Source organism: Eupeodes corollae, chromosome 3, assembly GCF_945859685.1.
Source record: "Eupeodes corollae chromosome 3, idEupCoro1.1, whole genome shotgun sequence".
Lineage (NCBI taxonomy): Eukaryota > Metazoa > Arthropoda > Insecta > Diptera > Syrphidae > Eupeodes > Eupeodes corollae.
This window is the reverse complement of record NC_079149.1, coordinates 67276310-67297379: the sequence shown is the minus strand read 5'-3', so window position 1 is coordinate 67297379 and position 21070 is coordinate 67276310. Positions and strand designations below refer to the sequence as shown.

General features: G+C 34.6%; 1 protein-coding gene across 5 annotated transcripts in view; it reads right to left on the bottom strand.

Moving 5' to 3' along the window:
• The window catches only part of LOC129952887 (high affinity cAMP-specific and IBMX-insensitive 3',5'-cyclic phosphodiesterase 8), a 169790-nt gene that overhangs the window by 12561 nt on the left and 136159 nt on the right, over window positions 1–21070 (bottom strand). For all 5 annotated transcript variants that reach the window (XM_056065822.1, XM_056065818.1, XM_056065820.1 and 2 more), the window contains 5 exons: window positions 8816–8872; window positions 8551–8753; window positions 8405–8464; window positions 2624–2681; window positions 2454–2552 (listed from right to left, as the gene is read on the bottom strand). In XM_056065822.1, the coding sequence (XP_055921797.1) occupies window positions 2454–2552; window positions 2624–2681; window positions 8405–8464; window positions 8551–8753; window positions 8816–8872 (477 nt within the window). The remainder of the gene's footprint in view (window positions 1–2453; window positions 2553–2623; window positions 2682–8404; window positions 8465–8550; window positions 8754–8815; window positions 8873–21070) is intronic.

The window sequence follows — 21070 nt, the reverse complement described above, 5'->3', positions numbered from 1 at the left end:
AAAAAAAGAAGATCTTACAAAGTGCGAAAATTGGAGAGGAATTTGCGTTCTACCTGCCTTTGCCAAAATAATAGCCAAAGTTATACTAGAACGCATCAGAGAACACCTTGAGGCCACACTCGACGCCGAATAAGCAGGATTCCGCGCTTGATCCTCCTGTATTGATTATATTAACACCCTGCGAATCATTATTAAATAGTGCGTTGAATATCGATCACCACTACACCTGCTGTTCATCGACTTCGAGATACAATGTCCCAAAGGTAGTAAAAATTTCTGGTCATTTGTAAAAAACGTACGAAACACCACGTCATCCTCGGTTCCAACGCTCGTCCACAATGACACTCCCTATGTAAGCTCGATTGATAAAGCCAATTTGCTTGCAGCACAGTTTGCTGTTAATTCGACGCTACCGGAAAGTGTCATGAGTCCTCCTGTTCTTGAGAGCGTAAATGATTCAATGGGACGAATCTTCTTTCGCACTCGTGCAGTTGCAAGAGTACTGAAAGACCTTGACATACACAAATCCGCTGGCCCGGATAGTATCTCCCCAATTGTTCTGAAGAGGTGTTCTTCATCGCTGGCAAAACCACTGCGTAAACTTTTCCATCTTTCCTACTCTACAGGTCTTTTTCCGAGCGGATGGAAAATAGCATTTGTCCAGCCTGTCCCTAAAAAAGGCGAATCCTCCTCTCCCTCTAACTATCGTCCAATAGCACTCACGTCCCTTCTTTCCAAGGTCATGGAAACGCTGATTAATTATCAGCTCAAGAAATATCTCGAAGAACGGAAGCTTCTTAATGACCGACAGTATGGTTTTCGTAGCAATAGGTCCACTGGTGATCTCATGGTCCATCTCACCGAACAGTGGAACAAATCTTTACATCGTTTTGGAGAAAGTAAGATTATTGCACTTGATATTTCAAAAGCATTTGATAGAGTTTGGCACCAAGCTCTCTTATCGAAAATGCGTACTTTTGGTATTGATGAATCTCTTCTTCGTTGGATTAGAAATTACCTTTCTAACCGTTCAATACAAGTTGTATTGGATGGTTACAAGTCTGAAATTCTTAAAATAAATGCTGGTGTTCCTCAGGGCTCCGTTTTGTCTCCGACACTCTTTCTTATATTCATAAATGATCTTATGTCTGCCACTTCTAATCCATTAACCTGTTTCGCCGACGACAGTACCCTCAGCTTTTCATACTCGTTTATAGATTCACATCCTTGTCCTTCGGATGTGGAACTTCAACGGCAGCGTATGATAAGCTCATTAAATTCTGATCTTGACAGCATTGTACAATGGGGAATCAAAAATCGTGTAGAATTTAATGCTTCGAAAACTCAATGCTGTCTCCTGTCGTTAAAGCGTGACATACCCCCGATGCCACTATCTATGAGTGGCACTTGCATCCAAGAAACTAATCAACTGTCAGTACTTGGTATGTGTATCACAGAGCACCTTTTATGGAACGATCATATATTTGATATTGCCAAAAATGCTGCCAGGTGCTTAGGATTTCTCCGACGGTGCAAGAAATTTTTCACCCCTTCTGATCTGGCTGTAATTTACAAAGCCTTCATCCGTCCAAAGCTTGAATATAATTCGCATATCTGGGCAGGTGCCCCCAAAACAAGTTTAAATCTCTTGGATAGAATACAAAAAAAGGGCTTTAAAAATGATAGGCGATAGAACTATAATTGAAACATTTACATCGCTAGAACACCGCCGCAATGTTTCATGCCTTTCGTTGTTTTATCGATATTTTTACAAACAATGTTCTGTTGAACTAGCCAGTTGCATTCCACCCCTTAAACAATTCAGCCGTAATACTCGCTCTTCCAGGAATGCTCATCAGTTTACCCTTGAGCTCAATTTCGGGCGTACTGTCAAGTATAGAGATTCTTTCTTAAATCGCACATCGAGAATGTGGAATGCTTTAGCCAACTCTGTTTTTCCCTCCCATTTTGATGTTCAGAACTTTAAGACCAATGTGCACCGGTATCTCCTTTGTAATCCTTCCCTATTTTCCTAATGCTCGCACTGTGTTTAAATATAAACATATAAAGGGTACTAATAACCCCTTGAGTGCCTGCATATTATAAAAAAAAAAAAAAAAAAAAAAAAAACATCTCCGGAAACCGTACATGATGGCTCGTATGCGTAGTAGAGGCCCTATGCCCCTTAAGGACTTAAAGAGTTCCCAACGGACTTAACAGGTCTGAGGACCTAAGTTAGTAAGTAAGTAAAATACTTAATATTGGTTACAATAAACCGTCTTAGTTAAATTTTCAGTTATACAAAAGATCTGTAGAAAACGATCAATAACTACGTTGCTACTTTATTCGGCTTGTGAGTGTATAAAGAAGAAGGCGTAAGGAATATCTACTCATATTTGATTAATACCCGCTCAAAGATTAAATAACCTTTCTTAATATTAAAATCATAATACCTGTTGCGTAGACATAACATTGTGTGGTCTAACTATCGAATGAAGAATCTGCTTCAGTTCCGTGCAACAAATAGGCACACTTGTTGTTTCAGCAATGCACTTAAATAATTTAAAAAAAAAATAAATATTTCCACAATCTACGGTATTGTATTATTTTCAGAGTTGCTTACCCGATTTACGCCAGCGTCTAAAAGTGCAATTAATGGTAGCTCATCCTTGTCAAAAAAACTGCAAAATGAAATTGAATGAAAATAATACTTCATTAATCTATAAAATAATCAAAGTGTTGATAAAAGAAATTTTGAAATTTTTCAAAAAACTGCATTTTTAAACAAGATTTGATTCACTCTAAAACTTTTAAAAGTTTATCATCGGTGAACATGAAACCGACATCAAGTATAGTCAAGATATAGATACAAAAACATCGATTCTAAAAAGCAATAACTTACGCCAGAGCACCATCACCTGAATCATCATCATGAAGCGTCCAGTTGATTGAATAAAATTTCAGAGGTGTTTTTAAAGTGTGTACATTCTATATGCAACTCGTACATATTTCTACCCAATTTCCCAGGTTGTTATGTGCGGTAATGTTGAGGTTGGGTGTTCGGATTGCAGACAAAAAGAAATTCTATGACATGTTTCCCAGTGGCTTACATAGTCGAATGCGTTTTATTGGAAGAGGTGTTTGATATAAAAGAACGTGGTCTTGTAGCTAATACAAGAGATTGTATTGAGAGAGAAAAATTCTCATCATTGTGATGGTGTCGGAAATCTGAGGTATTTTTATTTATAGTTATTTTCGAAATTCAATGGACTTAAAGTGCAACCATGCATTGTGGAGATATCTTATAGAGGATCACCATATCCTTTTTAAAGCAATATGTTAAGTAATAAGAATACAAATTGCTACAAATACTAAAATATGTTAAAACCTTTTTTAGCTTTGTTGATTGAAGGTTACTTGAATCATAATATATATGTATATTCATGAAATTTTTGAGTATATCATGTTCTACATTAATTTGTCATTTCATTTATTTTATAACAAGCTTATCCAAATTAAGTTTACATTGTTCAATTTAGAGCATTATATTAAAAAAAAAAACGAAAAATTATATTTACATTGTCTGTTTTTTTTTAAGAATTAGTTAAATTACATTTCAACCTTTTTTAAATTTATAATAACATTAATAAGGATTACAAAATTTAAGTTTTAGGAAATAAAGCAAAAAAAAAGAGGAAATTAAGTTGAGAATTTTCAGCCAAATACCTAAGGATAACGAAATCAAAATGCTTACGTCCTCGAAGCTCTCGTATGTCTAAGGGTAGGGAGCTCTATAGTCTGACAGCACAAACAAAGAATTGCCGCTCAAAAGCAGAGCAAGTAAATCTTGGTTGAATAAATGCAAAAGATCGGATGGAACTAGAGAACACAATTTTGTTATAAAAATAAGATTGCTCCTTATTTGCTACGATGACATTCAGAGTCTTTAAAGTATTGTAACTTAGATATGCGTTTAAGGTACAATCAAGTAAATTTTTCTTATACGCGGAAACATGATCATAACGCTTAAGATTATGTTGTTGAAGGCAAAATTTAAGTTTCTTTTAGATTCTGAGCTAAGACTGCAAAATATCTGGCATCCGTAATAAATAATCGGGATAATTAAAGTTTTTGCTAAGTAAAGTCTAATATCTTGTGGTTTATGGTTTTGTGTGAAGGAAAGACTGCGTAGACATCCGAACATTTTTCCTATGATGTGTTGTATGTGACAATCCCAACTACGTGTGATATTAAACCATATAGCAAGGTGCTTTACTTTATCAACGTACTCGATTACCTGGTTGCCAATTTCTATTGGTGGAAAATAACTTAGATCAAGCTTATGTTTATAAATTATCATACATTTAGATTTTGTTGGGTTCAAACTCAAGTTATATTCTCCTCTGCCCAACGACAAATTCTATACAGGTCTTAATTAAGTAAGTAAACACCGTTTTCATTCATGCCCAATTCACAACTTAGGCGAATCTGGACATCGTCTGCATACAAATCAATGGACGAATAATGCACCTGAGTTCAAATCAAATGGTGTGGCGCAACAGTCCGTTGTGAACCAGGTCCTAGTGACTTACAACTCTCAACCATTCCTGTGTGCGAGTACTGTTGTCAGGAATGGAAGGGACCTACAATTTTAGGCCGAATCCGAACGGCTAGTTTGAGAAAGCACTTTTTCATGACAAGAATTACTCTTGAAGGATTTGCCAATTCCTCGCAAGAGGCAGTACCCGCGAAAATTATTTTTTTAAATTAAGGTGGCACAGGCAGGGATTGAACCCAAGACCCCTTGCATGACAGTCCAACGCACTAACCATCATGCTACGGGTACTACAATGCACCTGAGTTGGAAGGTCATTAATACACATACAAAATAGCAATGGTTCTAGTATTGATCCCTGGGGAAATCCGGAATAAGGATACAACAATCCTAAAGCATATTTATATCTACAACGACAGCTTGCTTCCTCCCAGAAAGGTAAGAAAACATTAAATCGGAAGCTGAATCTTTGAATCGGAACAGCTTTTTTATTTTGGAAATTAGAACACAGTGATCAACCATAATCCTAAAAATGGTACTTGATCATGGTCAATAGCACATCTTAGATCATCAGTTACTTTAATGATGGCAGACACGAAACTGTGATTTATTTTAAAACCGGATTGGTTAACACATAAGAGATTGTTATTTTAAAAAAAATTCGAGATCTGGCTATGTAAAATTTTTCTAAGACTTTTGAAATAAATGGAAGAATCTAAATTGGTCTGTATTCGGGAAATTTTAAGCGAGTAGCAGGTTTCTTGATCGCAGAAATTACTTTGCAACTTTCCAGGTATGAGGAAAAGAGCTTTTCGCAATGATTGTATTGCAAATATGCATTAGGGTGGGAAGTATGTGAGGTAGTATTATCTTAATAAACGAGGGGTGTATTTTATTTTTTCCCATATTTTAATGCGTACTTTGTTTCGAAAGTCACGAAAAGTATTATGAAACTCAGTCAATCGAAAATTTTTCCATCGTTTGTAAGCTAAGAGTCTTTGCTTCATCAGTTCCTTAATTTCAAGACAAAACCACGAATTGTGCTTGTGCTTGACCACCTTTGTTTCGAGCTTCACAAGCTTGTCGAATAAACTACGAATAGAATTTTCTAAGAATAAAACCTGGTCATCGGCAGAAGCCATAAAATATATTTGTTGCCAGATAATCTGAAATAGATCGTGTTCCAGTTGAGCCAAGTCAATATTTTTAAAATTTCCATATTCAATAATAGCTACCGTTCGGGAAACAAAATCAAAGGTAGCAAAAATTAAATCATGTTTCGAAAAGGCGCCTGCGGAAAGCTGGTCGTAGATCAAGAAGTTTTCGATATTAGAAAAGCAATTTTTATACAAATAAATTAAAAATGAAAATATAAAAATAGTAATGAAGAGAGGTTTACGATTTTTCATCATAGTGTTGTTGTTCATTCATTTCAAGCTATTGATTGATGTTATTAAAAGTGCTTTCGAGGCACCAGTGACACGTAAAAACACACTTCCGTTTCTCGTGAAACACTCCATAGAGCTTTCTGACGTTTGAGTGCAAGGGTTTCTACAACAACATGTGGCTGGATGACATTAAGCTTTCATTTACATAAATGCTGCTGTCAGAATTGAGCTTTACATCGCGTAAACAAAGATTTTGTTTATTCGTTATCCAAGGATGACGGATCGATTGCAGAAAATTAGTTTTTCGGCCAATGTGCTAAATTTTAAGACAGTAGAGGTGTTGATATCTTTCGGATTGCTTTTAGATGTTGTCCGATAGATAGATAGATATTTTGAAGAAGAACAGATTGACATAGGTTTTGCAAATAGTTTAAGCGTTTAAGCTCTCCTTGGGCGAGTTGTGCGGTGTTGTAGGTATTGGGGGTTCTGATGTTTTTGCTTCAAGCTGTTCAACTCCGCGGGCCAAGTCTGCTACGGCAATCCTATTATCAGTGAGACGTTAGTTAAAATCGCTTCCAATTATAACCAATTTCTCTGTTAATTTATTAATTTCGTCCTTTATCCACTCTCTTAAATCCTTTATCTCCTTTTCAAACAGCGACAATTTGTTTTTGGTGTCAGGTATTTGTGCCATATTGGGGTTAGATTGAATTGCGCCAATTTTACCTGTAGATGGGGCTGTGGCAAAGGCAAATAGTGGGCGAATTAAATTATGGAAATTGATGATTTAAAAGGGCGATTTTGGAGGAAAATGTATTGCAAACGCGGTGGTATAAGGCTTATGCATAGTTTGAGTCACTTTTGTTTGTATACATTAATTATATTTTATAAAACTTGAAGTAATAAGCACAACAGCAAAAATTTGTGTCTAGCTTGTCATAGTTTGACAGACCACTTGACTGTCTGAAGAAAAGTGCTCGCCAAAAACTGTGTTTCACAATCGAAATTATGTAAGCATAATGTATATATCTTCAAAAATTATATAAGCGATATAAGCCAAACGACTACTGTTAGGCGACTATATACATTTTTATAAGATTTTCCATGATCACTACACACACTTGTGTTTGTATGTCCTTGATCATCACGAGTTCCGTTTTAAAGGTCGAAAATCGATTGTGGAGGATTATGTATCTTTCATGTGGCACCAAAAAAGTCTAAAAGGTTTTCAATCCCAATATTAAGTGACTACCTCCTCAAGAAATAACACGGTGAGGATTATTTTTCGCTTTGAACTATGATTGTTAAAAATGATCACCATTTGTATAGTGAATTTGAACTTTTGACGAGTAACAAAAGTCAAATGCCAAAAGAAGCGCTGTTCAAAATAAAAGATCTTATTACAAAAACCCTTTATAAACAATACTTTCAAGTAAACACCTGTCAGTGGTAAATTGCGAATCGCAAACATTTGAAACCAAGTTGATAGAGGAATTAACAAGTATCTTTCAAGCTGTAATTAAGACTATTTTGAAGGAATGCAACCGTTATGTCATAATATCAGATAGTCAAGCTAAAATAAAAGAGGTTTACATCAGGTTACAGTGCATTTGTATTTATTTCTTGTGTGCTTTTGAAAAAATAAGTGTTTTAAGTTGAAAGTTTGACAATTAATAACAACTAAAGAATGTCCCATAACGTATGCGTTTTTATTTATCACTTATCTGAAACTTTTCGATGAAGAGATTGTGGCTAAAACCAAAAACTACCAAACATTATAAAAGCATTCAAAAATTCTTACTTGAAAAATGTCTCATGAATGTAATAAGATAATTCATCCTCTAATTAAAATTTAAAAGAAGATACTTTTAGAATTCAAAAAAGGATTATCACATCAATTGTGGATGGCTACGGTATACGAAACCCTTTAGAGCGAATTATGCTTATAATATTTTCTAACGAGAAAATCAAGACTAATTTTCATTTAATTACATAACTAAAGAACTTGATATAAAAAGTAATTAGTTGAATATTTTCATTTACATCCCAGGGAGATGTTCTTACACCTTTATAACTATAAATTATCCAATGGAAGCAAAAACCTGTCGTCATTTAAGACTGTTAATAAATTTTCATTAGGTACTCTTGACCCTATATACACACAAAAGCATCTTCATAAGAAAAATAAAGTCGCAACAGGCCCTAGATTCATTTACCGACATTGTTCCATAGATAATTATATAGCGTACCATCATCACGCCAAGAAACGCCAAGCCACTTTATTAAGGGACGAGCTTGCTTTAAAGAATAAAGTATGAGTAAGTATGTACCTTTAATTAAGGCTTCTTTCTGTCTGTTTGAATTTCAGAGCACACAATTAGGTTATTTTTTAAATTTATTTATTGCTGTAAGCAATTGGGGTTGAAATTGAAATGTGAACCAACTTGACTAATTTACCTACCTTTTTTTCACCACAGCTATTATTGTCGTAAAATGATAACCAGTTGTGTGTCGTATTGACCTGAAATTAAAATCGATTGCGAATTAATAAATTTACTATTGAATAAAACTAATATCTTGAAGACGAATTGTAATTGTAATTTTAACCTAGTTATGTATTCAGCATCCAGGTACTTTGATGAGCGGGCGTCAATGATTATCAGATGATAGTTGTCCGTGTTGGAATTGTTTTGTAGTGTGTCAAGAGCCAGCTCCTTTGACTTGACTAACGTCACTTCCAACTGCTGTCGATGGCAGGCAGTCGTGAAGACATCACATACATTGTCTATCTTGTGGAAAACTAATAAGGCCTATGGATGGAATAAAATAAAATGATGCTATGTGGTTTTATTGAAGGAATATGGAATATTACCTTAAGTTGAGGATTCGGAGGTAAGACAGTTGGATATTTTAGATCCATTACAGATTTCTGAAATAAAGAAATAGCTGTTTAGATTTATGTTGTTTAATTTGTTCTTAAAATATACATATAATTATATGTTATACGAGATTAAAGTTTAAATTAACTACCACCTTTGGTAAGCGATTTAATTTTAAAGTTTGGTAAAACCCAATTCCATTTTATTTATGTATTTAAAATAAATAAAGTATTAACATAAATTATTAAAATTTCTGGAACTACATCAAAGAAAGTTTTTCAACCACTCACGACCTTTAAAAAAATACTTGCTTCAAACCTTGAGGAGTTAGATATAAATTTTACTAAAACTCATAATGTGTGAGTGGACTTCCAAACATCAGCAGAGTTTTCGAGAAGATCATCAATAGGGCTCTGACAAAATGGGCTGCGGACAACAAAATAATTCCGGATAAACAGTTCGGGTTCAAGGCGGGTCATGACACAATTCATGCTCCGTCTAAACTCGTTTCTGATATCCAATGGAATAAATCAAAACAACAATGTACAGGTGCTGTTCTGGTTGATTTGGAAAAGGCTTTTGACACCGTATGGCTAGTGGGTCTTTACCTAAAACTGAGCAGGCTTGGCATAAGCAAACCATTGTTGTATATACTTTATGATATGCTTAACGGCAGAAAGTTAGTTGTCAAAAGTAGCAATGTAACTTCTACCACTAAATTCTTAATTAAAAATGGTCTTGAACAGGGAGCGGTGAATTCGCCGATTCTCTTCAGTATTTACACCAGCGATTTGATAGGTGGTCTATAAAAGGCAATTGCGTACGCCGACGATCTAATTGTGTACAAAACGGCCCGAAAGATTGAGGTTATTAGAATTCTCTTGCAGCGTAGTTTCAACAAGGTTCAGACATATTGCGACGACTGGAAACTGAGAATAAATGTGCAGATTTTGGAGACAATCCTGTTCTGAACTTAGTTAGCTAGGGCTACGAGGGACACGTGCAAGAATTGGTGCAAGATGGTCATCGTTGATCTTTACGAGCAGCGATTAGCGAACAAAAGTGTAGTGAAGTACCTCGGTATCTGGTTAGATCAGTATTTAAATTTTGACAGACATATGAATTCTGGTCTGACCAGGGCCAGAGGAGCCTTCGCTCTGACGAAACGTCTGTTTGACAGCAGTCGGCTTGACCCCAGAGTGAAGGTAATTTTCTTAATGGCCCTCATACGACCGATGATCGCTTATGGTTGTCCTGTGTGGTTCAACGTTGCCCTTTCAAAGATGGAGAAGTTTCGGGTGTTCGAGCGGCAGTGCTTACGATGCTGCACCGGCTTATATCGAACAGCCGAATCTTCTTACTCGCATACTATTCCAACGAGGTCCAATTTCGTGATAGAACTCATTCGAGGTCACATTGAAAGAGCTATGTCTTCGACCAACAATTTAATTTTCGGGGCGTTCTAACCGATGACAAGTATTTTGAGAGTTCACGCTTCAGCCACCAAATGTATTCCTCTTTTTAGATAGATGTGGTCTGATACAGGATAGATCGGCAGTTCCACTAATCTACCACGTTAGACAACGAACCGTGGATAGTTGACTCTTGTACAATCGGGACACTTAATAGTGGGTAGTCAGGATGGAGTTTTAAGCCTTGGCTGGCTTACATACTTGTGGTTTATTTTTAGGGTTTAGTTTTAAGTAGAATAGGCATGGTGATACAAAAAAAAAAAATAAAAAAAAAAAAAAAAAAGGAAAAGAAAAAATGAAAAACAAAAAATGTAAGATATTTAGATTTGCTGCTGTGGTTGTTCTAGTTTTAAGTAGTTTATAGGTAGACTAGGGGTAGTTTTAGTTAGTTTTAAGCTTCATTTAAGGACCTAATTTTAAGAAGTTCTTAAGTAAAAATAAAAAAGGTTATTGTTTTATAAATTTGTGTCTAGCTTTATGACAGGTTTTAGATTTAAGTAATAAAAATGAATTAAAAAAAAGTGCGTTGCACTGTCATGCGAGAGGTTTTGGGTTCAATTCCTGCCTGGGCCACCTTAAGTTTTATTCACGGGTACTGCCTCTTGCGAGGAACTGACAAATTCTCCAAGAGTACTTCTTGTCATGAAAAAGTGCTTTCTAAAATTAGCCGTTCGCCACAGTCCAACGCACTAACCATCATGCCACGGGTACTACTCTTAAGTAACTCATATCATTACAAGTATTTACGGATGACAAGATGAAGTATACTCTACTCATGTTAAAGAAGACCAAGGCTAAAGTCAATAATTGCAACATGACCATTGTCATTAGTGCTGTATGTGAGAAAATATATCTTCAAAACTTCATAAGCCACAAAGATGAAATTCTTTATTTATTCCTTATAGGATTTTTGTTACAGAAGATGAAGGATGACATACAACATAAAGGAAGTGGTTAGGGCAAAGTGATAAATTGAAACCATCAGATATGATATATGAGTAGCAGACTAGACATAACACAAAATGGTTGTTATAAAAGAGAACTTGAAAATGTAAAAATCTATATTATTTTCTTGTTGAAATAGGTATATTAAGCGTTGAAATAGAAACTAACAAATTGCGAATAGATTTATTCCAAATATAGGATGATATTGAACAAAATGTTCCATTTCCAAAATGTAAGCTTTTTTACATGTCATTACCTTGAAAGTTTATTCTCAACGCGTGTATGTCTATTACCTTGGATGTTTTAGAGGTTTTTCTTGTTGAGCTGACAAAATAAATTATATCATCAATCTATTCACTTTGGCAATGTTATATAAATAATTGGATTGTGGAAAGTTATGTAGGTACTTTCAGATATATTATACTCATAGTGTAGTTGCGAGAGAGATGCCGCACTGTTTGATAACTCATTTTCTACACTGTTTAAAAAAATTTGAAAAACTTGAAGGATGCAGTCTTAAAACTAAAGGATATCCTGATATCCTTGATATTTCTGTGATCTTATGTTGTAAAATTGTTTTTAAGGAGTTATTGTGTTCGCTTAATATATGTCAAACGTTTTATCAAAAGGGGAAAAACTTCTTTTATTTTGAAAAATTGTTGTTGGCCGCCTTTTTATATAAATTAATAACCTTTTTAACACGGATTTATATGAATTTGAATTAAGGTAGTGGTGGAGGGAACCACCCCCTGATATTCATCTAAAATATGAATTCTTTTTCGACTTAATATATGGTTGTTTTCAATTTTCTAAACCTTAACGTTATAATATTATAAAATTTAAAAAAAAGGACATCAAAATGAATTAACCATATCTCTGTTAACTTTCACAATAGCTCGTTTGTATTTGAAAATGTAATTAAAAAAATGCAGAAAAAACGTTTAAACTCAGTTGATTACAAATTAAGTATGATGAGCCTCTGATCGTAGTTTGACGCTTGCTATAAGCTTACTACTTTCTGAAAATTCTGAAGTGAAAAAAGTCATGCGGCAGCTCTCCTGCAATCACCCTTCATGTGCATAAACATGTTAGGTCTTAAAAAGTTTGGGTGAGTATCGATATATTTATTTGGCTATCGAAATGTATAGCCTATCATTTGTTTAAGGAACAAATAGATATACAATTTTTGGAGATAAAATCAAAGGTTAAGTGATAAATGAAAGCAATTGCTTCTTTTTCACACAATAGAGCCTTTTCATGACATGAATTAGGACGGTCGATGTATTTAGGGCCTTCTCAATGAAACATGGGTTACGATTGGGTTTTACTTAAATGCAAGTAAAACACATTTATTAGCTTCTATCAATTTTTTTGCAAAGTCTATTTTTGTGCAATTATTTTGAAATGTCCCACAATTACTTTATGTACATTTAGTTTAAAACTGAGAAAACAACAATTAAAAAAATAGTACTTTAATGGATCTCCGCATATTAAATAAAAAGTAGAACAATTGAATCCTTCAAAGTTGAACCTTTCCTTTTTAACTATCATTTAAAACCTAAGACTTAGTTCAGGAAACATGGTCAAAAAATTACCCATAATACTAAAAATAACAATTTGTTTATTTTTGGTATGAATTTATAAAATATGTTTTCATCAGAAAAGAAATTAAGTGTTTTAATAGTTCCCTAAAACGGTTTAAGAAATTTATAAAGTAATTTTTAAAAGTTCAAAAAAGAACGTTTATTTTAGAAAATCCATTAAAAAAAAATCAAAAAAAAGTGAAACAATTTTAAGCCTTTTTCTGTCAAATCAAACGCCAAATAGTGTTATTATAGGAAATAGAGACTTGGTATGATTTTTATTTTGCAAATTATCAGTTATTTTGTATTTAATTAACAAAAATATTGCTAATAAAACAAATCAAGAATGTCATGAAAAGCGCTTTCTTAAATTAGCCGTTCGGATTCGGCTTATAATTGTAGGACAACAGTACTCGCACAGAGAAATGGTAGAGTTCCCAACGGACTTTTGGGCCACCTAATCAAATTTAATTTTATAAAGCGTTTGAACTGACTAAATGAGTCAAGATTGAAAGATACTAATAATTATTGGTATTAGATCACTCTTATTTCTCTTATATGTTGCTATTTGTGTCTAATTTTTGTCTTTAATTAAAAAATAAAACTAAAAAAAACAAAAGTGAATATTTTAAGTGAACTGAATTGATGCATACAAATTAGGACAACGTTTTAAAAAAGCTCCATTGAGAATTAAGGTTGAATAATACGAAAAACCACTCTTTATATCAAAATGACGTTTTTTGAATTAAAAGTAATTGCACAATATAAATTTAAATGAAACGTATTAAATTTTAAAACAAAAACTACACACCCAAATGAACACATACATTCATATATCTGTTTGTATGTTTGAATGACACAAGTACAAATATGCATATTTCTTTTTTTGTTAACCTGGACTTTGATTTAAACTTTCCAGAATTTTGTTTTGCATAATTTAATTCTAATGGAACAAGTCAGCAAAACTCTATTAACAAAATTTAAATATTTTCCATGGTAATGCATTTGTATTGTAAATGTGTGCTTTTATATGATTGTAAATTCGAATTAAAAAAAATTATTTGCAACATATCAAAAAAGACCATCAGATTGAAATGCGTATATGCGATGCAAATGTAATGGATGTAATAAAAACTAGCAGACTTTTTTGCCATTTTCATTTCAATGTGAATATTCAAAAAGTGTTAACAGTTGTGCAACAAGCATTCACAGATGTTAAATAAAATTGAAAAACTTTATAATATAGTTTGTGGTTAAAACTATAGGAAGGTACTTCATCAAAAAATTTACTACAAAAAAATGATAAATGAATTTGTTTAACTTGTTTTCAATTAATATCACTTTTTTAATATTTATACACAAACATATGTGTATATTTGTATAAAATGAAATTACAATTATAAGTTTTGAATTTGATTACATTCTACAAGTAATTAGTCAAATGTGTAGCACTACAATATATAATAAACATATTTAAAGCTTAGGAAATAGTATTTTTAAGGCCATCAACTCAACGGTGTGAATGAAATAAATAAATATTCCTTATTACATTGGCAACAGACATCTCAATTTTTGATAACTGAACCCTGTTAGACCTAAAGCATCTTGCACATGAGCAACGAACTACGAACTGCGAATTGTGGATGTTCGCATATTTTCACTTTTCTTTCACATGAGCTTTATTTTTATTCGCAGACAGCGACGAATTGAATTACCCTTTTCTCCATATTTCCTTCACCATGATCTTTTATACAAAAACAAAACAAGAGTGGTATAACAGAACATCTCTAAATCTTAATCGAAACCGTGTAGTTGTAATACAGGTGTGCCTCAAGGCTGCATTTTAAGCCCGCTTATATTTTCACTATTTATAAATGATATTGAAGACTATATCCTTGGTGGTGTTACTTTTGGTGATTTATCTATTAAAGTTTGCTCGCCGGCCGCGCCGATGACTTGGTGATCTTAACTGATAATGCAGTCACACTTCAGCTTCAAATAAACAAATTAAAACAATTTTGTGATCTATGGGATCTCCAAGTAAACACCTCAACATCGTAGCATTAGGACCGACTGGCAACTGGAACCTTAATGGTTCCAACTTAGAAGTGGTGAAAGAATTTAAATATTTAGGCTACACATTAACTTATAACCTAAATTTTGGTGTTCACATAAAAGATAAGGTGAGAGTTGCAAAAATTGCAATAAATTGTATGGGGCCAAACTTTTTTAATAACAAACTTGTTGATCCTAAGTCTAATTTCAAAGTGTTTGAAGCAACTATCAAAAGCTGTTTGTGTTATGGCAACCAAGTCTATGGGTACAAGCAAATAGAAGATATCGAAGCTGTCCAAAGATATTTTTTCAAGCGTATCTTTATGCTATACATATCGAATCTTGACTTGCTCCAATATTTATTATAAATTTAAAAGCAAACGCTGATTATATATTGAGGGTAATGCAAAGGTCGGCCAACAATTTGCAAAAGAGGGTCCTATCAGTGTGTTTTAGATGCCGGTATGCTCCATTTAGAGACTGGTATAATTTGGACTCGGCACACAACTTTTCTCTGTCTCTATCTGTTGATAGTTTAGATACGTGGAGAAGCGCTCTCTACGACTGTATATCAACCATTGACGATCACTTATTCCAAAGCTATCTAGATAGGGCGAGGAAGTCTGTGTCGCTATAATCTCAAGTTTTTGGAAAGATATTTGTGTCGAAATTCAATTTTTACCAACTTTGAGTAATGTTTTCTTAGGTTTTTATTTTTTATAAAAAAAAAACTGTCAAGTTGATTTTTCTCAAAATTTCACTAGATGTTAAAAACGTTATTTTTCGTTGCACAAAATTTTGTTTGGAGATGAAATCATTTTTTTCACGTTTGGTATCACGTTACAATATATAATATAAAATTTAATTCAAGTCTCTAGCATTATTGTTTCGTGAGATATTTAGGGTTAAACTAAATGTTCACCTTTTTTTTAAACTGATATGGTAAAAAAATTACCCACGCATTTTTCTTGATAGCATTTTTCTGCATTTTTATCTGTATAACAAAATTTATTTCAAGCCGATATCTCTTGTGGTTCTTGAGCTATGGATAACGAAAAAAACGTACGAACATACGTACACATTAATGCACAGACATCTTTCCAAAAATCTTTTATTTCGACTCTAGGGACCTTGAAACGTCGAGAAATGCCAAAATTTTCAATTTGACAAATGGGACCCATTACAAGAACTTCCTTTGGGAAGTTAATAAATTATTTCAATTTTGTGATGTTATGTGATTTTTGTATTTACTGGTTATGCCTAAAACTAAAGATGCATCCCTAATATCGTCTAAGGTGCACATTCCAATTAGGAAAAGTTTATTGATATAGAACAAACCTTTATGGGGTTTTTTATTGAAAAATTCATTTGAAAATTCCTCTGAGGAGTCAAGTAATAATGAATCCAACATTTTCACAACCGTCTGCAAAGATCTGGAAATATTTGATACTTTTAGTTGTGTAAGATAAAGTTATGTTTTCTCAACAGAATTCGTTATTTTTCAATCCGTTCCAAAAAACCTGACATGTTTTGTTTATTAATCGGCCCTAGGAGGAATGTTGCTTCGAGGTATTATTCAGCTCTTCTTGAAATGCGATCAAATAAAGAAAAAAACAAAATCATTAGTTTTAGTAAGTTTCTACCCTTTTAAGTGAATTTAAGGTCACAGTTTCTAGAATGCAACTTTAATCTCTGTCGAAGCATGAATTGCCAGCTCCGAATATCAAACAACTGTGCAGTTCTCATTAATAAGCACAAAATTTGAATTTAAAATATTTTACCCTTTCTGTTATTAATTTTTTTTGTTAAACTCCATCAATCAATTAAACAGAAACATTTCTAAAAAAAAACATACTAAATAGAATGTATTTCACTTTAAGTTTGGCGTTCGGCTGAACTGTTAATTTTTGTCGACTAAGATGATATTTTCAGAAAAGACTTCAAAATAGGCATTAGGAGGATTGAAAAGTGATGTTAGATTGATTTTGGAATACGTGGAGGTGTTTCTTTTCATTAAGTACTTGAATTACACTTAAGATTGAGTGTTTATTTTTTATTTTCAATGCAGTTGCTGTTGTAATTGTGTTTTATTTCTACATAGCTAGAGGCGATAAAATTTACTAATTCAAGAAAATCGAATCCAAACCGTTTCATTAGGAAATAATTTTACCAGGTATGTATGTGTTTGAAACCCTTGGAGGATTTATAAATTAGAATAACTTTTAACATCAGAAAATGAATTGAATGAAGAACAGATATACATGCACATTTATTTCTTCATCTTTTCTTACGCAAAGAACCTTTCCAATTAAAAACAAACATCTCAAGTATCTTTTGTACTAATGTGTATTGAAAAGTCGATATCTTATATGATCATCATATTCATCAGACAATCTATTTACATACATTAAAAATAATCTCTTGATTAAATTTAGAAATTACTGGAAGTGACATATTTATTGAATTTTATAGACAAAACTTTATTTTGCATAAATGTACATACATAAAATATATATGTGTATGCGTATCCATTATACATACATATATGTAAACATGAAAAGTAATATTTAAAAGAAATTCCTCAAGTAGAATCTGTCAAAAGAAGATGGGTACTACACTGATATTTAGATTGTTATCTGAGATAATAAAAGTTAAGTGTGCCCACTATTATGAAAACAATTCCATTGAAATCTTTTCGGAACAATTACGGAGAAATGATAATTCATCAAAATCAAGGGTATGGCGGGGGAGGGTTATTAAACTCATTCAATACCTAATTTAGCTAAAGTCTATTTACAGACATACAAATATTCAAAGATATATTTTTCCATTATTATATAGGAATATACATATAGTAAAATTAGAATTAAAGACTTGCACTTCATTTTATTAAAAACTTTCTCTCTCATTTATAGAATAAGTATGGATGTACATATACACCAAAAAATAGTATTTTTATTATGAATAAATAAGGTAAAAAAGATGTAGAGTAAACAATTATGCAAATATTACATCCATAGATTTGCTCAAAATTATTATGTTCTTTTAAAAGAAATGACGCCAATGTCTTCAAAAAGATAGAGAAATAGTACCTAGATTATAATGATTTAATATAAACTTAAATGAATCTAGGAGGTGGTGCAAAATCGTATCGTCACCTCCTAGTGGTGCCCGCTGGATAGCCAAAAGGTGAACTAACGCCGAACGTTGGATCCATCGGATCCAGAGCTGTGTCAACTGAGTAACCTTCCCAATAAGCAGGAGCAAAAGACCAGATATCGCTCTAAAGAACCAGTTCTAACGATCTCAGTCATGCGCAGGCCTCACAAGCCGGCCATGAAAGGAAATTTTAAAGTGTGATGAAAACACAAGTAATAGCCTCGGATAAACGGACTGATAATGTTGACAACCCCCTCGCAAACGAAAAACGGACAAGGATTTAGGTGTATGTACATGGAATTTGCGTAAACTCAAACGGCCATGCAAAGCAGAGCAGCTTGCCGATACCCTCGCCGAACTAAAAGCTGATGTGACATCTCTCCAGGAAATGCGATGGAATGGGCCAGGCAGTAGGAAGATTTAAGCTTTCTTCTCTACTCGATGGGAGGAAGCGCTTATTTGGATGTGGTTTTGCTTTCAGAGGAAAACTAAGGAAAGGAGGCATACTTGGCGTTCATACGTACAGATCAGCCAACATAGATTCCGACAACTATCTAGTTGGTGCTAAACTGTGCGTACGAATATCCATTGAAGCTCTTAGACGAACAACAACCTCGAAGAAAAGATTCAATGTTGGAAGACTACAGCAGGAGGATACCGCCAATGCCTTGCGAGAAACCCTACAACGTACGAGATGTGCCCATTCACTCACTGGCAGAAGGACACGATCTTCCCTCTAGCTCTACGTCGACAAGAGAACTGATGATAACCGCTTGCTCATGAGAAAGATAAAAGCCCATGAGCAGCGTGAAGTCGTGAAGATCCAGGGAAGTTTTGACAGGATACAGATGCCGAGCTTTTATACAAGAGTCAAAAAGAAAACAACGGGAATCACTAGCCCTGGAGTCTGCAAAGAAAAGGAAGGGAATACTGTAGTCGAGACGCAGTCAATGCTTAAAATCTGGAGAGATCATTTTAACCAGCTGTTTAATGGTGATTAAAGTCAACGATTCCGCCAGTGAGCATCCATGTTAAATCCAAGTTTCACCCACCCGACCAGAGTGAGATCAAACTAACCATCACCAGGCTGAAGTCGAACAAAGCGGCCGGTAAGGACGGTCTGCAGGCGAAGCTTTTTAAGTACGCTGGAGCAGATCTGGTAAGGAGCATGCACCAGCTAGTTACTAAAATTTGGTCAGAAGAAATCATGCCCGACGAGTTGAACCTAAGCACCATCTTCTCGATCCATAAAAAAGGTGACCGCCTTCTCTGCGCCAACAACAGAGGCATTAGCTTTTAAAAATTGCATACAAGATCTCGTCCAGCGTATTATGTGAACGCCTGAAGCCATTTACTAGCGAACTAATTGGCCCTTACCAATGTGGCTTCAAGCCTGGAAAATCTAAATTTTGACTCTACTCCAAATCCTTGACCCAAGAACATAACATCGAAACACCACCTTTTCATAGATTTTAAAGCAGCTTATGACAGTGTAGACAGCAACGAACTATACCGTGCCATTTTGAGTTTTTGTACCCTACCAAACTGATACGACTCATCAGGATTACGCTGGAAACTGCTCGTTGCTGCGTCAAAATTGGAAGAGACTCTACCGAAACCTTAGAAACCACCAGAGGACTTCGACAAAGCGATGCGCTGTCATGTAGCTGCTTCAACATTGTTCTTGAAAGAGTGGTGCGCAACACCAACGCCAATACAAGTGGTACCATCTTTCAAAAATCCACACAATATCTTGGATATGCAGATGACCTCGACATTATGTGAAGAACCAAACGAGCAGTGACGGTTGCCTTCTCTAATATCGAGTCTGAGCAAAGAAAATGGGTCTTGATATTAACGAGGACAATTTACTGTCGTCAAATAGAGTCGATTCACCCCGTAGACTTGGTCAAAATGTGACCATTGACAGGTACAACTTCGAGGTGGTAAACGAATTTGTTTATCTGGGCACTGCTGTTAACTCTGCAAATGACATCAGCGCGGAGGTCAAACCTACAATTACCCTTACTAATCGCTGTTTCTTTAGCCTAAGCAAGCAGTTGAGGAATAAGGCCCTATCGAGAAAGACTAAAGAGACACTGTACAAAACTTCAATCATCCCAGTCTTGCTGTATGGTGCAAAAGCATGGACCCTCTCCCAGGCGGATGAAGGATCTCTTGGTATCTTCGAGAGGAAGGTTCTGCGTACGATTTATGGTCCGGTTTGTGTCGACAGACAAAGTAATCAGGAGTTATACGAGCTGTACAGTGACTTGCCACTGGTCAAAAAACTACGTGTTCAACGCTTAAGATGGCTTAGGCATGTCGAGCGAATGACTATCGAAGCTCCAGCCCGTAAGGTTTTCAACGCCAAGCCTGAGGGAACAAAAAGCAGAGGCAGGCCTCATATCCGGTGGAGTGATCAAGTTGAGGACGACGCAGGTCAACATGGTATTGCTATTCGAAACTGGAGGTTGCAAGCTAGAGATCGAGTAAGCTGGTGAAGGTTATTACTTGAGGCCCAGGAGCACAATGCGCTGGAGCGCCAACTAAGCGTGTTGAACGCTTAAAATGGCTAAGGCATGTCGAGCAAATAAACATCGAAGCTCCAGCCCGTAAGGTTTTCAACGCCAAGTCTGAGGGAACAAAAAGCAGAGGCAGGCCTCATATCCGGTGGAGTGATCAAGTTGAGGACGACGCAGGTCAACTTGGTATTGCTATTCGAAACTGGAGGTTGCAAGCTAGAGATGGAGTAAGCTGGCGAAAGTTATTACTTGAAGCCTAGGAGCACAATGCGCTGTAGCGCCAACTTAAGTAAAGTAAGCAAGATTCTAAAATAAAAGAGTTTTTTTTTTAAATACATAGAGTTGCTACATTCCAAAGAAAAAGTGTATAATCTTTGCATTTAAAAACATTTGCTGTTAATATATAAAGTTATCGAACGATTAATATTATTATTTGTTCTAAGCAAAGAATTCTGCAGGACACCACGAATCCTTAAAAATAGCCCAAATGTCCATAAAAACTTACAATT